At 53.5% G+C, this 13,468-nt stretch overlaps 4 protein-coding genes across 4 annotated transcripts; 2 read left to right on the forward strand and 2 right to left on the reverse strand.

The window, feature by feature from the left end:
* Nucleotides 1-1,096: 1,096 nt before the first annotated feature.
* Nucleotides 1,097-2,181, reverse strand: GUITHDRAFT_114539 (hypothetical protein; the record flags this gene model as incomplete). The annotated part of the gene is made up of 8 exons (XM_005826260.1): nt 1,097-1,174; nt 1,227-1,337; nt 1,393-1,455; nt 1,591-1,659; nt 1,716-1,820; nt 1,869-1,896; nt 2,008-2,067; nt 2,114-2,181. 8 exons carry the CDS (start codon nt 2,179-2,181, stop codon nt 1,097-1,099), a joined length of 582 nt encoding a protein of 193 aa, XP_005826317.1.
* Nucleotides 2,182-3,313: 1,132 nt separating this feature from the next.
* GUITHDRAFT_143543 (hypothetical protein) lies at nt 3,314-4,979 on the forward strand (the record flags this gene model as incomplete). The annotated part of the gene is made up of 6 exons (XM_005826261.1): nt 3,314-3,586; nt 3,633-3,893; nt 4,069-4,213; nt 4,323-4,363; nt 4,745-4,855; nt 4,905-4,979. The coding sequence occupies 6 exons, from the start codon at nt 3,314-3,316 to the stop codon at nt 4,977-4,979; spliced, it is 906 nt and encodes a 301-aa protein (XP_005826318.1).
* A 246-nt stretch (nt 4,980-5,225) lies between these two features.
* On the reverse strand, nt 5,226-6,922 carry GUITHDRAFT_154458 (hypothetical protein). Its single transcript, XM_005826262.1, has 9 exons — nt 6,875-6,922; nt 6,740-6,828; nt 6,489-6,542; nt 6,399-6,440; nt 6,313-6,352; nt 6,111-6,173; nt 5,997-6,058; nt 5,656-5,752; nt 5,226-5,366 (listed from the first exon to the last, which is right to left on the reverse strand). The coding sequence occupies exons 2-9, from the start codon at nt 6,803-6,805 to the stop codon at nt 5,290-5,292; spliced, it is 501 nt and encodes a 166-aa protein (XP_005826319.1). The 5' UTR covers nt 6,806-6,828; nt 6,875-6,922; the 3' UTR covers nt 5,226-5,289.
* A 2,747-nt stretch (nt 6,923-9,669) lies between these two features.
* Nucleotides 9,670-10,856, forward strand: GUITHDRAFT_76506 (hypothetical protein; the record flags this gene model as incomplete). The annotated part of the gene is made up of 8 exons (XM_005826263.1): nt 9,670-9,744; nt 9,789-9,818; nt 9,873-9,943; nt 10,057-10,142; nt 10,314-10,414; nt 10,488-10,590; nt 10,652-10,716; nt 10,770-10,856. Coding segments are annotated over 8 exons (618 nt in total), but the record flags the coding sequence as incomplete, so codon positions are not given.
* Between the last annotated feature and the right edge of the window lie 2,612 nt (nt 10,857-13,468).

Here is a 13,468-nt window from a genome sequence, read left to right on the forward strand (position 1 = left end):
CGAGTTGCGTCTGAGTCACTCGGACGCGGCTGGCAACCTGCTATCTGATCACCCGCCGGGGGGGAGGCCGGGGGCAACCATCACTGTGCGGCCTGCGCGTTACCTTCAATTCGGCGGGGCCCCGTCGGAGGGCGGGGGGAGTCTTAGCAAGTCCATCATGGCACGGTCGTGTGTCTCGGCGAGCGGCGGCGGCGGCGCCCACGGCCGGGCGCCCGCCCGCCGCCGCAAGCTCCGGGCCGGGCCGGCGCGCCAGGGGGCCGGGGCTCTCCGAGGCTCCGGACTCCTCGGAAGACCGGCACCGGCGGCCGCGGCGCCGGGCCCCGGACTGCCCCGGACTTCACAGAGTCACTGATCACTCGCCGCCGCTCGTTGGTAGTAGTAGTGCGGTCCACTGATCCGACACAGGCTGCCTTTCCGGGGGGACAGCAGTTCGCCGTATAGGGGTTGGTTCTTGCTGTCTTTTCTCTTCTGTTATCCTCTCACTAATTTTTAACTTAACTTTGAGTAAAGTATATATAGTCATGCAAAGAGTTTGAAGAATATATTCCGGGCTCGCCTCAGATTCAGGAAGAAGACAGAAGGAGGGAGTTTCACGTGCAAGGGAGGAGGAGAGAGGGAGGAGAGGTGGAGGCAAGAGAAGAGGAGGAGAGGGACAGGAAGGACCAGACACTTGGGCTGCTGACGTTGTTGGATCTACTCCTCCTCACCGACTGGATTGAAAGTGAGTTCTTGTGTGTGAAATGTTACTTAGTTCCTACTTGCTGTTCATCTGTGATGATAAAAAAGCTCCCTCTTCCGATGCGCGCTGAAGAAGAAAGCTTTTCCGGAATCTTTATTTTGTCTGAGATGATATTTCCTTTCTCTACATGCACGATGTTGATCATGTTGATTTCTGATGTCTGAAGTTACTGGGCAGGAGCTTATCCTTCAAGTCCAGTCAGCGGACTGCGAGGATTTCATGGATTCCAACTCGTATTGATGTTTTCTTAGTGAAGAGATAGTACATGTGATGTATATATATATATGTAAAACAAGCGTGCGGTAGCTGTTGTGTATGCTCGCACGAATAAATCACTCTTGATCAAGTTTTCCATATTCATTTCTTCTTTATCTTCCTCCGAGGGACAAACAACGAATCTATTCCAACCTTGACCAGAAAACCAAAACTTGCTCCCTGCATTATCACAAGTCAACCAGGCACACGGTCATGGGAAGACAAATATCACCAGAGAGAAGGAGGTAACGACTGCAGCAGTGAACTCTTGAGGAAAACTATTCCAGATGCCCTGGTAACCTTCCAACGTCCCTGTTAAGAAATCCTCCAACTTCTCCATGGTCTGCAAGAAAGCACTTCAAACAGACTGTGTGTGATCGACAGAGAAACGTTCTCACAAATTCAACTATGCTGAGAGTAGCAGGATCCTTGGGTATATCCGCCGTCTGATCTTTCGGAGCCTGTATCCCTTAAGTCATTCACATGCCGCTCCACGAGCTGAGCATGCCGATCTCCATCCTCCCCGAGCAAAGTCGTTCAGTTCCTTGGCGTCTCTGCAGATTCCACTTTGACAACTGATCGCACAAGGCGATCACTAACCGTGACCCAGTGTACACATACATCCTCCCCTCGTTGAACAGCAACATGGTGGGATAGCCTTTGATCTGCATGACTAGCTAGTCAGCAGGGAAGGAGGAGACGAGATGTCTTGATAGAGAACCTTGCGTCGGAACCTGTGCTGTATTTGCGTATTGTCTTCCAGGTTCACCTTTGCAACCACCACGTCCCCATGGAGCTGGTCTGCCAGACGATCCCAAACAGGAAGCTGTAGAGCTAGATTCAGCACGAGGACATTCAGCTGCAATCTTCGTACCACTTGCTTGCAGTATCCACACCAAGGCCTTTGAAACAAACACAGCAGCAAACTCTTAGCACAATAGGGAATCACAGGACAACGAAGTTGCTACATGTAAAATAATACGAACACTTCTTTTCTTGCAGTTGGATTCGACCCCGATGAAATGAAGTCGTTGACATTGAAGTCATCGATGACAGAAGCAGCTTTGAAAACGCTGGCAACACAATCTCATAACCGGCAACTCGAGATTCTGACTTCACCTCTCTTGTGTGGAAACTGACACCAACAAGAAAGAACACGCGAATATCCGAAGAAGGAGGGAAGCCATGGCCTCACAGCTCCAAGGATAAAATCCTGTAGATTGAAATCAAAAGCTGCTGCAACGCACCTCGGTCACCCTCTACTCTCTTGCCTTGTATCTCCCTCTGCATGTTGCTGCTTCCAAACTAAGTCCGATGCACGATGCAGCTTCCTCTTCATCTCCTAGTTGTCCATGGACTGATCTCACTTGTGCATGCTCTCCCTCTCTCCTCCTCCTCACCCTCCCTCCCTCTCCTCCCTCCGGTGCGGCTTCGTATGCCTCCTCCCTTGCATTGGGCGCAGAACCTTTACCCTCATCCCCACCCTGACCTCCTAAGGAGATAGACTCAACTCAGTGATCCCTCGACCACCCTCTTTATACCCCTACCCCCACATCACCCGCACCCCCATGATTTTACCCACCCTTGTCATTACTACCCCCCTCATCAATAATTCTGTATAGGGGTAATATATGAGCCATTTGCGTTGAAGTCTCTTCGTACCCTATGATTCTACTACCCCCACCCCCCATTTAGCCGCTGCCCTCCCCAGGCTCCGATCGGACCCAGGGCCGTGCCGTCTCTTGTACCGATCAATCACCCACCCCTACCCACGCCTACCCACGCCTACCCCCTACCCTCTACCCCACCCACCCCGACCTGCCATCCCCTGTGGGTAAAAGGACCCTTCAAAATCATTCACCTTACTAAGTTACCCTACCCCCTCAGTTTTACTGAGTTTGCTGGGTACTTGGGAGTACTCTGGCCCTTTCACGGCCTCTACAGTACCCCCCGCTCACACCCAAGTTGTACCCTACCCACCCCTACCCACCCCCTACCGCCCAACCTGAAATCAACGCATTCCGTTGAGCATGCAGGAGAGAGAGGAGGGGAGGGAGGAGGAGCAAGAGGGAGGAGGGAGGAGGGAGGAGGGAGGAGCTAGAGGGGAGAGGAGGCGAGGTCAGGAGAGCGTGTTCAGCTTCTACCTATCATCTCTCTTGTTTTCTTATCTTGCGAGCGTCACCTGCTTCTGTTCATCTCTAGTAGCTCCTCTCTCTTAATTTCTCTCCCCTAGTTCTTGTCCCAATGCCACAAGCTCTCCTCTCCTCTCCTCCTCATCTTCATCCTGACAAAGAGAAAATGCTGACGACATGGGCCCAGATGGTGTTGTTTCGCCGGAGAATACATGAGGAACATGCTAGTAACGAGGAAGGACTCTTTGGAGGATCGTTAGAGCTGCCACCTCGACGAGCATGGGACTCTCCTTCCCTTGAGGAAGGGCCGACAAAAGTAGTCAGAGCATGCGCCAACGACTTTGGCAGGAGGGACAAGGACGTAGAGGAGAGGCTGACTGTCCTGGTCGACAACGGCGAGTTTCTCGCACATGGAGAGCACCCTGTGCAGGAGCATTGCAGCAGCAGAAGGGCTGTACAGGTATCCTTACTGTGTTGTGTTGTCAGAGTTGACACGTTGGCGGTAGAGGAGGAAGGGAATGTGGAGCAGATTCAGCTGGTGGGTCAGAGGGAAGGATGCGAAGGCGAAGGAGCCGAAGTTGAACGGGGAGGAACAACGGGGGGAGGCTGTTGAAGGGACAAACGGCACCAGGCAGCGGCGGCAGGAGGAGGAGGAGGAGGAGGAGGAGGAGGAGGAGGAGGAGGTGATAGCTCTGTCTGCGCATCCTCTTCCGCTGAATCTCGGGGAGCAGCAGGACTGTCAGGGAGAGCATATCAGCACCGAGAAGGTAAGTCTACCTGCTGCTTGCCCTCCTCCTCTCCTCCTCGCCTCCGTCTCGTCATCTTTTTCGTCCTTCTCGTCCTGCCTCCCCTTCTCCTGATCCTTACTGTATTTGCTGTCCTTGCTGTTCTCCCTCTCTTCCTCCCTTATCTCCAGTGGACTGACATCTCGCTCTCCTTCAGGTCACGAAGCAACATGCCCGTCGAGGTGCGCTGGTCGCCCTGGACGTGGAGAACTTCGTGCTCTCGGGGCAGGGCAGACTACCAGGAGACACGGGGCCAGGGATGTTGGTGGAAGATCACTTCGGAGATGGCAACTGCTGGCGAGGTAACATCCTCCTCCTCGCTCTCCTCCTCGCTCTCCTCCTGCTGCTGTTTCTCTTCTCGCTTCGCCCCTTGGCGCATCGCTATGATCTGGTCGTGATGGATTGCTGCAGTCCGATGGGTCTTGACGAACACGTGGGGCATTTACTCGACGGTAATGGAGGAAAAGTAGTAGTAGTAGTAGTAGTAGTGGTAGGAGGAGGAGCGAAGAGGAACAGGGGGGAAGGAGGAGCAGGGGGAGCAGTGGGAAAGGACAGAGGGGTTAAGTAGAAATTCAGTAGATTGTGTGGATGATGAGGCCAAGGCTTAGGAGGGCAGGATAAAGATGAGGGTACAATGGGATGGAAGGAAGGAGAAAGGAAAGGGAGGAGGGAGGGGCAGGAGGAGAAGGAGGATGAGCAGGTAGCGCAGGAGCAGGAGCAGGAGCAGGAGCAGGAGCAGGAGCAGGAGCAGGAGCAGGAGCAGGAGCAGGAGCAGGAGCAGGAGCAGGAAACCATCAGCAGGGTGTTGTCTCCGTATGCTGAAGGAGGTGTAGGGGATGAACGGGGAGTTCCATCTGTTCCGGGACGCGAGGAGGGCGAGGGAGGGTTGGGACCCGCACGCGTTCGATGCTAGGAATCGACTTCCTTCACTCTTCTGCTACCTGGTGAGCTGAAGGGATGGGAGGGAGGAAGCTGATTGTTGTACTGCCGCAGCCTGCTGCTGAGGAGGATGAGGATGCGTCTTCGTACCTTTCGCCAAGGTCGAGAGTGTGGAGTGACCGGAGATGAAGGAAGGAGAGCGACAGGGGAGGAGCACGAGGAGAAAGAGGACGTGGAGCAGAAAGATCATCAGGAGGAGGAGAAGAGGGAGGGGGAGGAGGAGGCAACATGTTGTATGAATGAATGTTGTTCGATGTGAGAAAATTCGAGGAGCCTCGAATGTTGGCTGGTACCCTAAATCATCAGTGAAACTGAGGTGAGATTCCAGGGACATTGATGAAAACAGTGGATTGAACTTGAAAAAAACAGTGATGTAGGTTTGAAAATTTGAGTAGAAATCAGCAAGGTACAAGAAAGAAATCGATCCGTTGTTGGCGAATCAGCACATGCAATGTCCGTATCTTCGAAGGCAACTGTAGTTGCAGCCGTGCGCGACTCCGTTGCGACCGTTATAACCTGAAGTTTGAACATGAATGAGCACAGAAAATGCCAGCGCAAGCATGAGAGACTCTCAGCGAACAAAACCAAAAACTTGAAAACACAAGTCTTCTTCCTCTGCCTTCCGCCTTGCCCCTCCGTCTCCTTCCGTCCTGAACTTCTCGTTCCTTTCTACTCCATTCGTTCTTTCATCTCCTCTGCCTGCCTCCTTCCACCCAACCCTGCCACCTCTCTCCCTCCCTTCCTCTCTTCCTCCCTCCCTCCCTCGCTGCCCGCCCATCTCTAGCTTCTCCTCCTCTCCTCTCACCTGGGGCTCCGTGAGCTCCTGGCATCCCTCGCGCTCCGTTGGCTCCTGGCGCTCCTGCCGTTCCTGGGGTCCCGTTGGCTCCAGGGCTCCCGGGCGCCTGAGTCACCGTCAGCCCCTTGCTCGCAGAGGGAAGAGGAGGAGGGGAAGGATGGTGAGGGGGGCCAGGGAGGGAAGGACGAGGAGTTGTAGCAGGAGGAAGGGAAGGGGGACTGGGAGGATGCAGAAAGGGAAAGGAAAGGGGGAGAGGGAGGAAGCGGAGAGGGAGAGGGAGAGGGAGAGGGAGAGGGAGAGGGAGGGAGAGAGGTAGGGTGGGAGAGGGAGGGGGAGAGGGAGAGTAGTACCCCGGACGAGGCTGCGGCTCCTCTAACGCCGGCGATTCCTTTGGCTCCCTTGATGCCGACACCTTAACGGAGGAGGGTAAGAGGAAACAGGAGGAAGCAACATAAGGGAATTACCCGGAGTCCCAGGCTCTCCTTGCTGTCCCCACATCCCCGGAGCTCCGACCACACCGATGAGTCCTGTCCCCTTTCGTCAGCTCCAGCTCCCTCTCCCCCTCCTCCTGCTTAACCCATACCCCTAGTTCAGATTCCCCATCCTGCCCTCCTCCTCCTCAAACCAATCCTCCCCTTTCTCCTCCTCCTCCTCCTCCTCCTCGACCTGGAGTGCCAGGATACCCTGCTACTCCAGCTGTTCCCTCCTGCAAAGACCGTCAGCTACCTTCTTCACATTGCTGCATGTCTGACCTGTCCAGCAGTTCCTGGGGGGCCGGGAGGACCCTGAGGACCCTGAGGTAGTTTATCTTAGTGTCGCACTATATAAATGTGCTGGCTTACGGCCAGCCCCGGCGGCCCTTGTCTTCCCCAGATGCCAGGGACACCCGGCGGGCCCTGGGGTAACACTCAGTGACCTCGCCCCGGACGAGTTCAGGGAAGCGAGTAGGAAAGATCAGGCAAGTAAGAGAAGAGGAGAGGAGGAGAGGAGAGGAGAGGGGAGGGGAGGGGAGGGGAAGGGAGGGGAAGGGGGAGGGGGAAGAGGGGGAGGGAGAGGAGTGGGAGGGAGGAGGAGAAGGTAGCACTTGCACTACCTGATCGCCGCTGATGCCCGGAGCTCCTTGCAGTCCAGGTTGACCGATGGGGCCGCGAGGGCCCATGGGGCCATCGGAGCCCGTGGCACCTTACGAGACGTTAGAGGAGCTGGTGAAGAGGAGCGAACGTCTTACCGGGAGCGCCCGGAGGACCTCGGATTCCTCTGACGCCATTCTTTCCTGCAATCCTGGCATCAGGAGGAGGAGGCAGCGAGAGATCGGGAGAAGGAAGGGAGGGAGGGAGGGAGGGAGGGAGGGAGGGGAAGGGAGGGAAGGCGACGAAGAGACAGAGAGGAAGGGACGAAGGAAGGATGCGGCAAGGGCATATCCTTGGATGCTGCAGAGAGAGGCAGGAGCAGGAGCAGGAGGAAGAGGAGGAGCAGGAGGAGAGGAAAACAACCTGGCGCGCCAGCAGGTCCCATGATGCCTCTTGCACCCACGGGCCCCGGCAGTCCCACTGGACCCGTCGGGCCGGGCGGGCCCTGGCATGGACAAGTCACTGAAGTCACGCAGTCAGCTCTAGTAACAACCTGAAGTCCCCGCAGTCCCTGCAGGCCCGGAGGGCCCCGCATCCCCACGACTCCAAGAGGCCCTGCATCCGATAACAGTAAGTGAGATTCCTCCTCCTCTCCCTCCTCCTCCTCTCCCTCCTCCTCTCCCTCCTTGGCCTTCCTCCTCCTCCATCACCTCTCCTTCCCGGAGGTCCTGGTGGGCCAGTTCGTCCCTGCAGAAGCGTGTTACTTCCTTGCTCTTTGTCAAGAGTGGAGGAGGCGAGGCGAGGAAAAGGAAGAGGAGGAGGGGTGAGTAAGTTGGGGAGAAGTAAGAGGTTGATGATGATGATGAGGAGGAGGAAGGGGGAGGGGGGGGGGGGAGGGGGGGAAGGAAGAGGAGGAGGAGAGTCACCTTAGGTCCTGTAGGACCAGGGGCCCCTGGCAGTCCTTCCAACCCAGGAGCGCCAACTCCTTCACTGCCGGGGATACCGGGAGGACCAGGTTTGCCGGGCTTGCCCTGGGGCCCCGCCAGCTTCTTCTCCTCCCGCAGCCTCGCCAGCTGCCGGACAAGCCGTCGGGTCCGCTCCTTCAGGCTGGAGGCAGTGGACTCAAGGTCATCGACCTTCTTCTCATCTCGATCGATGCGACGCTGTATGTTGGACATCGCCTCCTTGGCTCCCTCGAAGTTCAACTTCGCGCTCTGCTGTAGTTCCTTGAGCGACGACTTGATCTCGGGCTGCAACTTGATCGTAGTGAGCTGGGCTGCTTGCAGGGGATACTGAGCCGGGAGGTCAGTGATGTAGTGCTCCTCCTCCGCCAGCCTCCCCGGGGCAGCAGAGACACTCGGCACCCTCTGCACGCATCCTCGCTGTGTGCAGTCAGCTAGCGGAGCCATGTGGGCCAGGGGCTGGATCACTCCTGCTCCTCCTACGCTGACAGTCGCCGGAGAGTACAGCTGCTGGGCTGTTGGGTTAGATTCCGACAAGTCCTCCAGCTGAACAGTCCCTCCTGTCCTCGCCAGCCTTCCAGATATGACGTCATCACCTCCGCTCGAGCTGCTGCTGGAAACGTCAGCCAAGGACTGGGTCCTGGCCTTCTTCACGGGCAGCCCCGTCGCCGCTAGCCTCTCCAGCGATCTCACGTCGAGGAACCTGGAGGAGAGAACATCTGGTCTTGTGCTGCCATGGGGAGAGAAGCAGACAACAGCTACGAGGCCAGCAAGGGATGCAGCGACTATGAGCCCGTTGAATGCAGTTGAAATTTTTTCCTTCCCCTGTGACAAAGGGAATCAATTTCTTTGTCTTCTTCACAGGAGGAGGTTGTCTACCTTTCTCACAGTCTGCATGTGCGTCGGAAGCTGCACGGATCCTTGCATCTCACTGAACAGTCGCTTGCTCAGAAGGACATGCAGGGCATCCTGGTAAGTTGTCAGCTCACGAAAATTTTTGTGACATGCATATTGCACATCAATAGAGTCGAACGACAACTTCTACTCAACAAACCGCATATCTTATGTCATATATGCTCGCTCTCTGCTTTTCCTAACCTCATCTCTGTTTTGCATTACTTCATACTAACTTTTCTTGCATTGATTTCACCTCTCTCGTTTCTCTCTTCTCGTCTCTTCTCGTCTCCCCTCCTCTTCAAGTTCTCCCCTTCTCTCGTCTCCTGCTCTCTTGATCTCCCTCTCACCTTCTCTTCCCTCCTCTCCTCCTCTTCCCTCCTCTTCCCTCCTCTTCTCTCCTCTTCCCTCCTCTTCCCTCCTCCTCTTGTCTGCTCCTCTTGTCTCCTCATCTGTCTCTTCTTCTCTTCCTCCTTCGCCATCTCCATCTCCAAAGAACGGCACCATGAAGAGACGCCCTTTGTTCACTTGACTATAAACGTGTTGACTAAAACAGACTGAGGGGATGTTGACTATGATCCTTGCTTCGAGAACAAATATTGACTATATATATCAATAGTCAATACCACAGTGCCGCAGATGATGGGAGACACCGAAACGGCGGGAAGTTTGAAGGAGCAGGTGAGGGTGGTCTGAGTAGGGGTCATCAGAACTCGAGGGATACGCAGACGGGAAATTAAGGGGGTACTTCAACATCAAAATAGGGGTAATATTTGAAAAGTGGGGGTGATGGTGGTTCGTGTGGGGGTGGGGGCTGATTGCAAATTTCATAGAAAAATGCAATGGGTCAAGCAGGACGAGGAGAGGGAGAAAGGGACGGAGGGGGTAGAATGGCAGAGAAACGAACTCGAACACGATCATGACAGCGCATAGAATGCTAGCTCAATGATCGAAGAGACTGTCCTCAGAGATTGTTTGTGACATGTCTCTAGTAGATGGTCGAGAATTTTCTTCATTAGTGACCATGCCGAGCAAGAACGGACTTCCGTTCAAATTCCGTAAGTTTGCGATGTCACACCAGTATAGACCCTCATGCTCCCTCCATCGCAGAGGAATTCGCTGCTCACAATGGTGACGTGCATTGCGTTCACGTGGGAAGGAACTCGTGCAAGGTAAGAATGATCTGCGTTTGTCGCCATGCTGATCGCACGACCAGGTCATAGCCACTGGAGGATCAGATAGAAAGGTGAGAAAGTGACAGCACAAATACATTTTCAATGGTAATGTTGACCTTGTCAAGGTGAATGTCTGGGCGCTCGGGAAACCAAATGCTGTCCTCAGTCTGACAGGGCACACGTCCCCAGTGACGAGGTAAACAAGATTGAGAACACATTTGTTATCCCTTCACTCTTCCGGAGTTCTATCATCACACCCTGTCTGATCATACTCCTCTGTTCCTTCTATCATCTCACTTCGTCCGAAAGCATTTGTTTCGACGGGCAAGAAGAGGTGATTGTTGGAGGCTCTTCGAGTGGAACGATCAAACTGTGGGATCTCGACCAAGGAAAAGGTGAATGGCATGATGATGATGAGATGATGATGAATATCTTGGAGATGGAGATGGTGATAGTGATGGTGATGGTGATGGTGATGGTGATAGTGATGGTGATGATTGCGATGAGTAGCAGGGAAGATGGTGTAGAATGATGTTGTTTGCTGAAATTTGATCGTTTATTGCCAGCTATTCGAACGTTGCTGGGACATAGAACAGATTGTCTGTCTGTCGATTTCCACCCCTACGGCGCTTTCTTTGCATCAGGGTCACTTGACACAAACTTGAAGGTAAGCAATTCTGAGATGAAAAAGTTGTTTTTCTTGCAGTTGTTGGGTGAGGTATCACTGAACTACATGTTAGATATGGGATATCAGGAGGAAAGCCTGCATTCAAACGTACAAAGGTCACTTACAAGGGGTCACTGCCGTTCGTTTCAGCCCCGACGGCAAGTGGATCGTCTCGGGTGAGTTCAGAGTCAAACCTGATGATGTTTTGATCACGATGCGATGGTTTCAATCTCGTAGGCTCGGAAGATGGGCAAGTCAAGTTATGGGACTTGACAGCCGGCAAGATTTTGTGCGAGTACGAGGTGAAAGAGATGAAGAGCCTCACTCGCAACGTGGTCACGCAGCGTTATGGCAGCACGAAGGACCTATAACCTCCCTTGACTTCCATCCTTCTGAGTTAGTCATGGTGACAATTTGGATGATGAGATACCGTAGGAAGTAGATGACGATGCTGTTGCAAACTTGAAAACAGATCAGTGGCAGTATGGACCGCACGATCAAAGTCATCGATCTTGACGAACTCAAGGTGTCTGCTATGTTTGCACTAGTTCAATGTCTCTTACGACATTCCTGACATGATCTCTATCACCAGACACTAAGATCAACTCCTCCTGAAGGAATGGGCATCTTAGAGAACATGTTCTCTCCCGATGGACAAGCAGTGTTGTCAGTGACAGGAGATTATCTCAAGGCAATCGCTTCACTGTTCTGTTGGTTCGTGACATGTAGAGAGCAGGTCTGGCAGTATGAGCCATCATGCCAGCCTTTGGACAGTGTAGAAGTTGGATGGACGTCCGTTGCTGATATGTGCGTCAACTCGGCATCTCAGGTTGTAGACGTGCTTGACCGATCAGTTTCCTTCTCAACCTCCTCAACTTTCAGCGTGAGTTGTGGATGTTCATGTCAATGACTCTTGTTGCTAGATCGTTGCTTGCACGACCAATCAGTGCTTTGTGCAAGTCTGGGCGCTCAACCTGACAGAGATACATCCTTGGCGTACAGAACCATCATATTCGGCAGAGGATTCTGAGAGTGAGAAGAAGTTTCAGTCGCACACGATCGATTGACGTGTGTTGATAGAAGCGACTTCAAGGTTGGAGGGCTCACACGACGACGACGGAAGAGACAACCGAACATCAGAGAAGGAGAAGGCAAAGAAGGAGGCGATGGAAATGCAGAAGAAAGCATTCCTTGCTGCTCAGGTAAAGCAGCGATGGGTAGATCGATCTAGCAACCCTTGTGATGTAGCGCTGAAAGAATCATGTGCTAAGATAGCGAAAGATGTATCTTAGACGAGTTTGCGTTGCGAGATAGTTTACAGGAGATGTACTTCACTTTCCTAGTGTGATGGGAGAAACGTGACGAAGATAAACGTTAGGTGAAGGCGAAGAAAGAGCGGGAGGCTCTAGAGCAACGATCTTCCCCCTCTCCCTCTGCTCGGCAGAACGGAGCTGATGCAGGCGTGTCGAGTGAGAGTTCAAGGAGGGACGCGAACAATGGCGTTCAGAAGGCGCGAGCGAACGTCGCGGCGCAGGTCACGAAGGGAGCCGACCCTACGAAAACTTTGCAGGTGACGATGGCGAGTTGCTAGTGAGATGAAAAGGGTGATGATGATGATGATGATGATGATGATGATGATGATGATGATGATGATGATGATGATGATGATGATGATGATGATGGAGATGATGATGATGGAGAAGAGTAGAGGAGAACTCCGGCGAGAAATTCTGAGATGACGAGAATGTCAAATCGCCTTTGTCGATGTCAAACTTTATTTCGCTGAGTCCAAAACGTCAGGAGAAATGGTCAAACCTACAACGGCAATGGGGAGGGATGGAGAAAGGAAGGATGCGAGATCAGGCAGATTTGGACCCATCGGTTGAAGTGACAGGAGGAGGAGGAGGAGGAGGAGGAGGAGAGAAGAGAGATGATGTAGCTGGACCGTTGAGAACAAGTAACAAGGAGAACTTTGAGGATTCGACGATGCTGCAGAACAAGACAGAAAAAGATGACCCTCGTAATCAAGACATGCACGTGGAGAAGAGTGCGATCTTCTCCTTCACTGTTTCCATCTGTGAGCATGAACAAGCAGGTGAAGACGAGGTCATATCCGATGCAAGAAAAGTTTCATTGCAAGAGAATGCAAAGAGGTCGGCGAGCATTCAAGTGAAGATGTACATCCTCGTCTCCTGACGTTTGCTGTAGAACGGAGGAGGAGGAACGGACGAGCGTGATTGCAGACAGAAAGAATGTAGTCAGCGGCAAAGTTGAACTGAAGAGCTCGATGGAGGAGGAGGAGGAGGCTGCGGCGGACAAGACTCGAGAGCTGCTGGTCCAAGAGAAGATGAATCAACTGTTCAAGTTGCAGATCTCATCCGACAACAAGGAGGAAGAGGCCCAGTTGGCACCTGGCCCTCCTTCCTTCTCGTCCTCCCCTGCTGTCCACCGGCAAGACAGGATGCCGAACAAAGTTGAAGCTGATCAGAAGAAGAACGAAAAACAAGTGATGCTTACTCTGTTCCTCTCCCCAACACTTCCCTCCTATACCTCCGATCCCTCCTATCCCTCCTGTTCTCCTCTTCCTCGTCCTCCCCTTCCTATGTCCTCCCTTGTCCTGTTTCCCGTCTCCTCTTCGTTTCTCCCTTCCTCTCATCTCTCACGTTTCTTCAGATTTTGAAGAGACTGATGGAACGGAGCAAAGACATGCGAGCAAACCTCAACAAGAGCCTCGAAGCTCACAGGTGGAGGAGGAGATAGACGAGGAGGAAAAAAGCGTGAGGAGGAGGATTGGAAAGGGGGAGGGAGAGGGTGGGGGGGTGCAGGAGGTGTTGGTGGTGGTGGTGATGGTTGAGGAGGAGGAGGAGGAGGACGAGGATAGGAAGGGAAAGGTGTGTTGGAGGAGGAGGGGAAGGGGGTGGAGGAGGAAAGGGGGAGGAGGAGGAAGAGGAGGAGGAGTAGGACTTACGCAGTTGTTACCAGAGCAATCCTTGGTCACTGGAGGAAAGGAGATTTCAACGCTGCTGCGAAGGTTGTTGCCCAAACAGAAGGGAT

This window comes from Guillardia theta (genome assembly GCF_000315625.1).
Source record: "Guillardia theta CCMP2712 unplaced genomic scaffold GUITHscaffold_76, whole genome shotgun sequence".
In the NCBI taxonomy this organism is placed as follows: domain Eukaryota; class Cryptophyceae; order Pyrenomonadales; family Geminigeraceae; genus Guillardia; species Guillardia theta.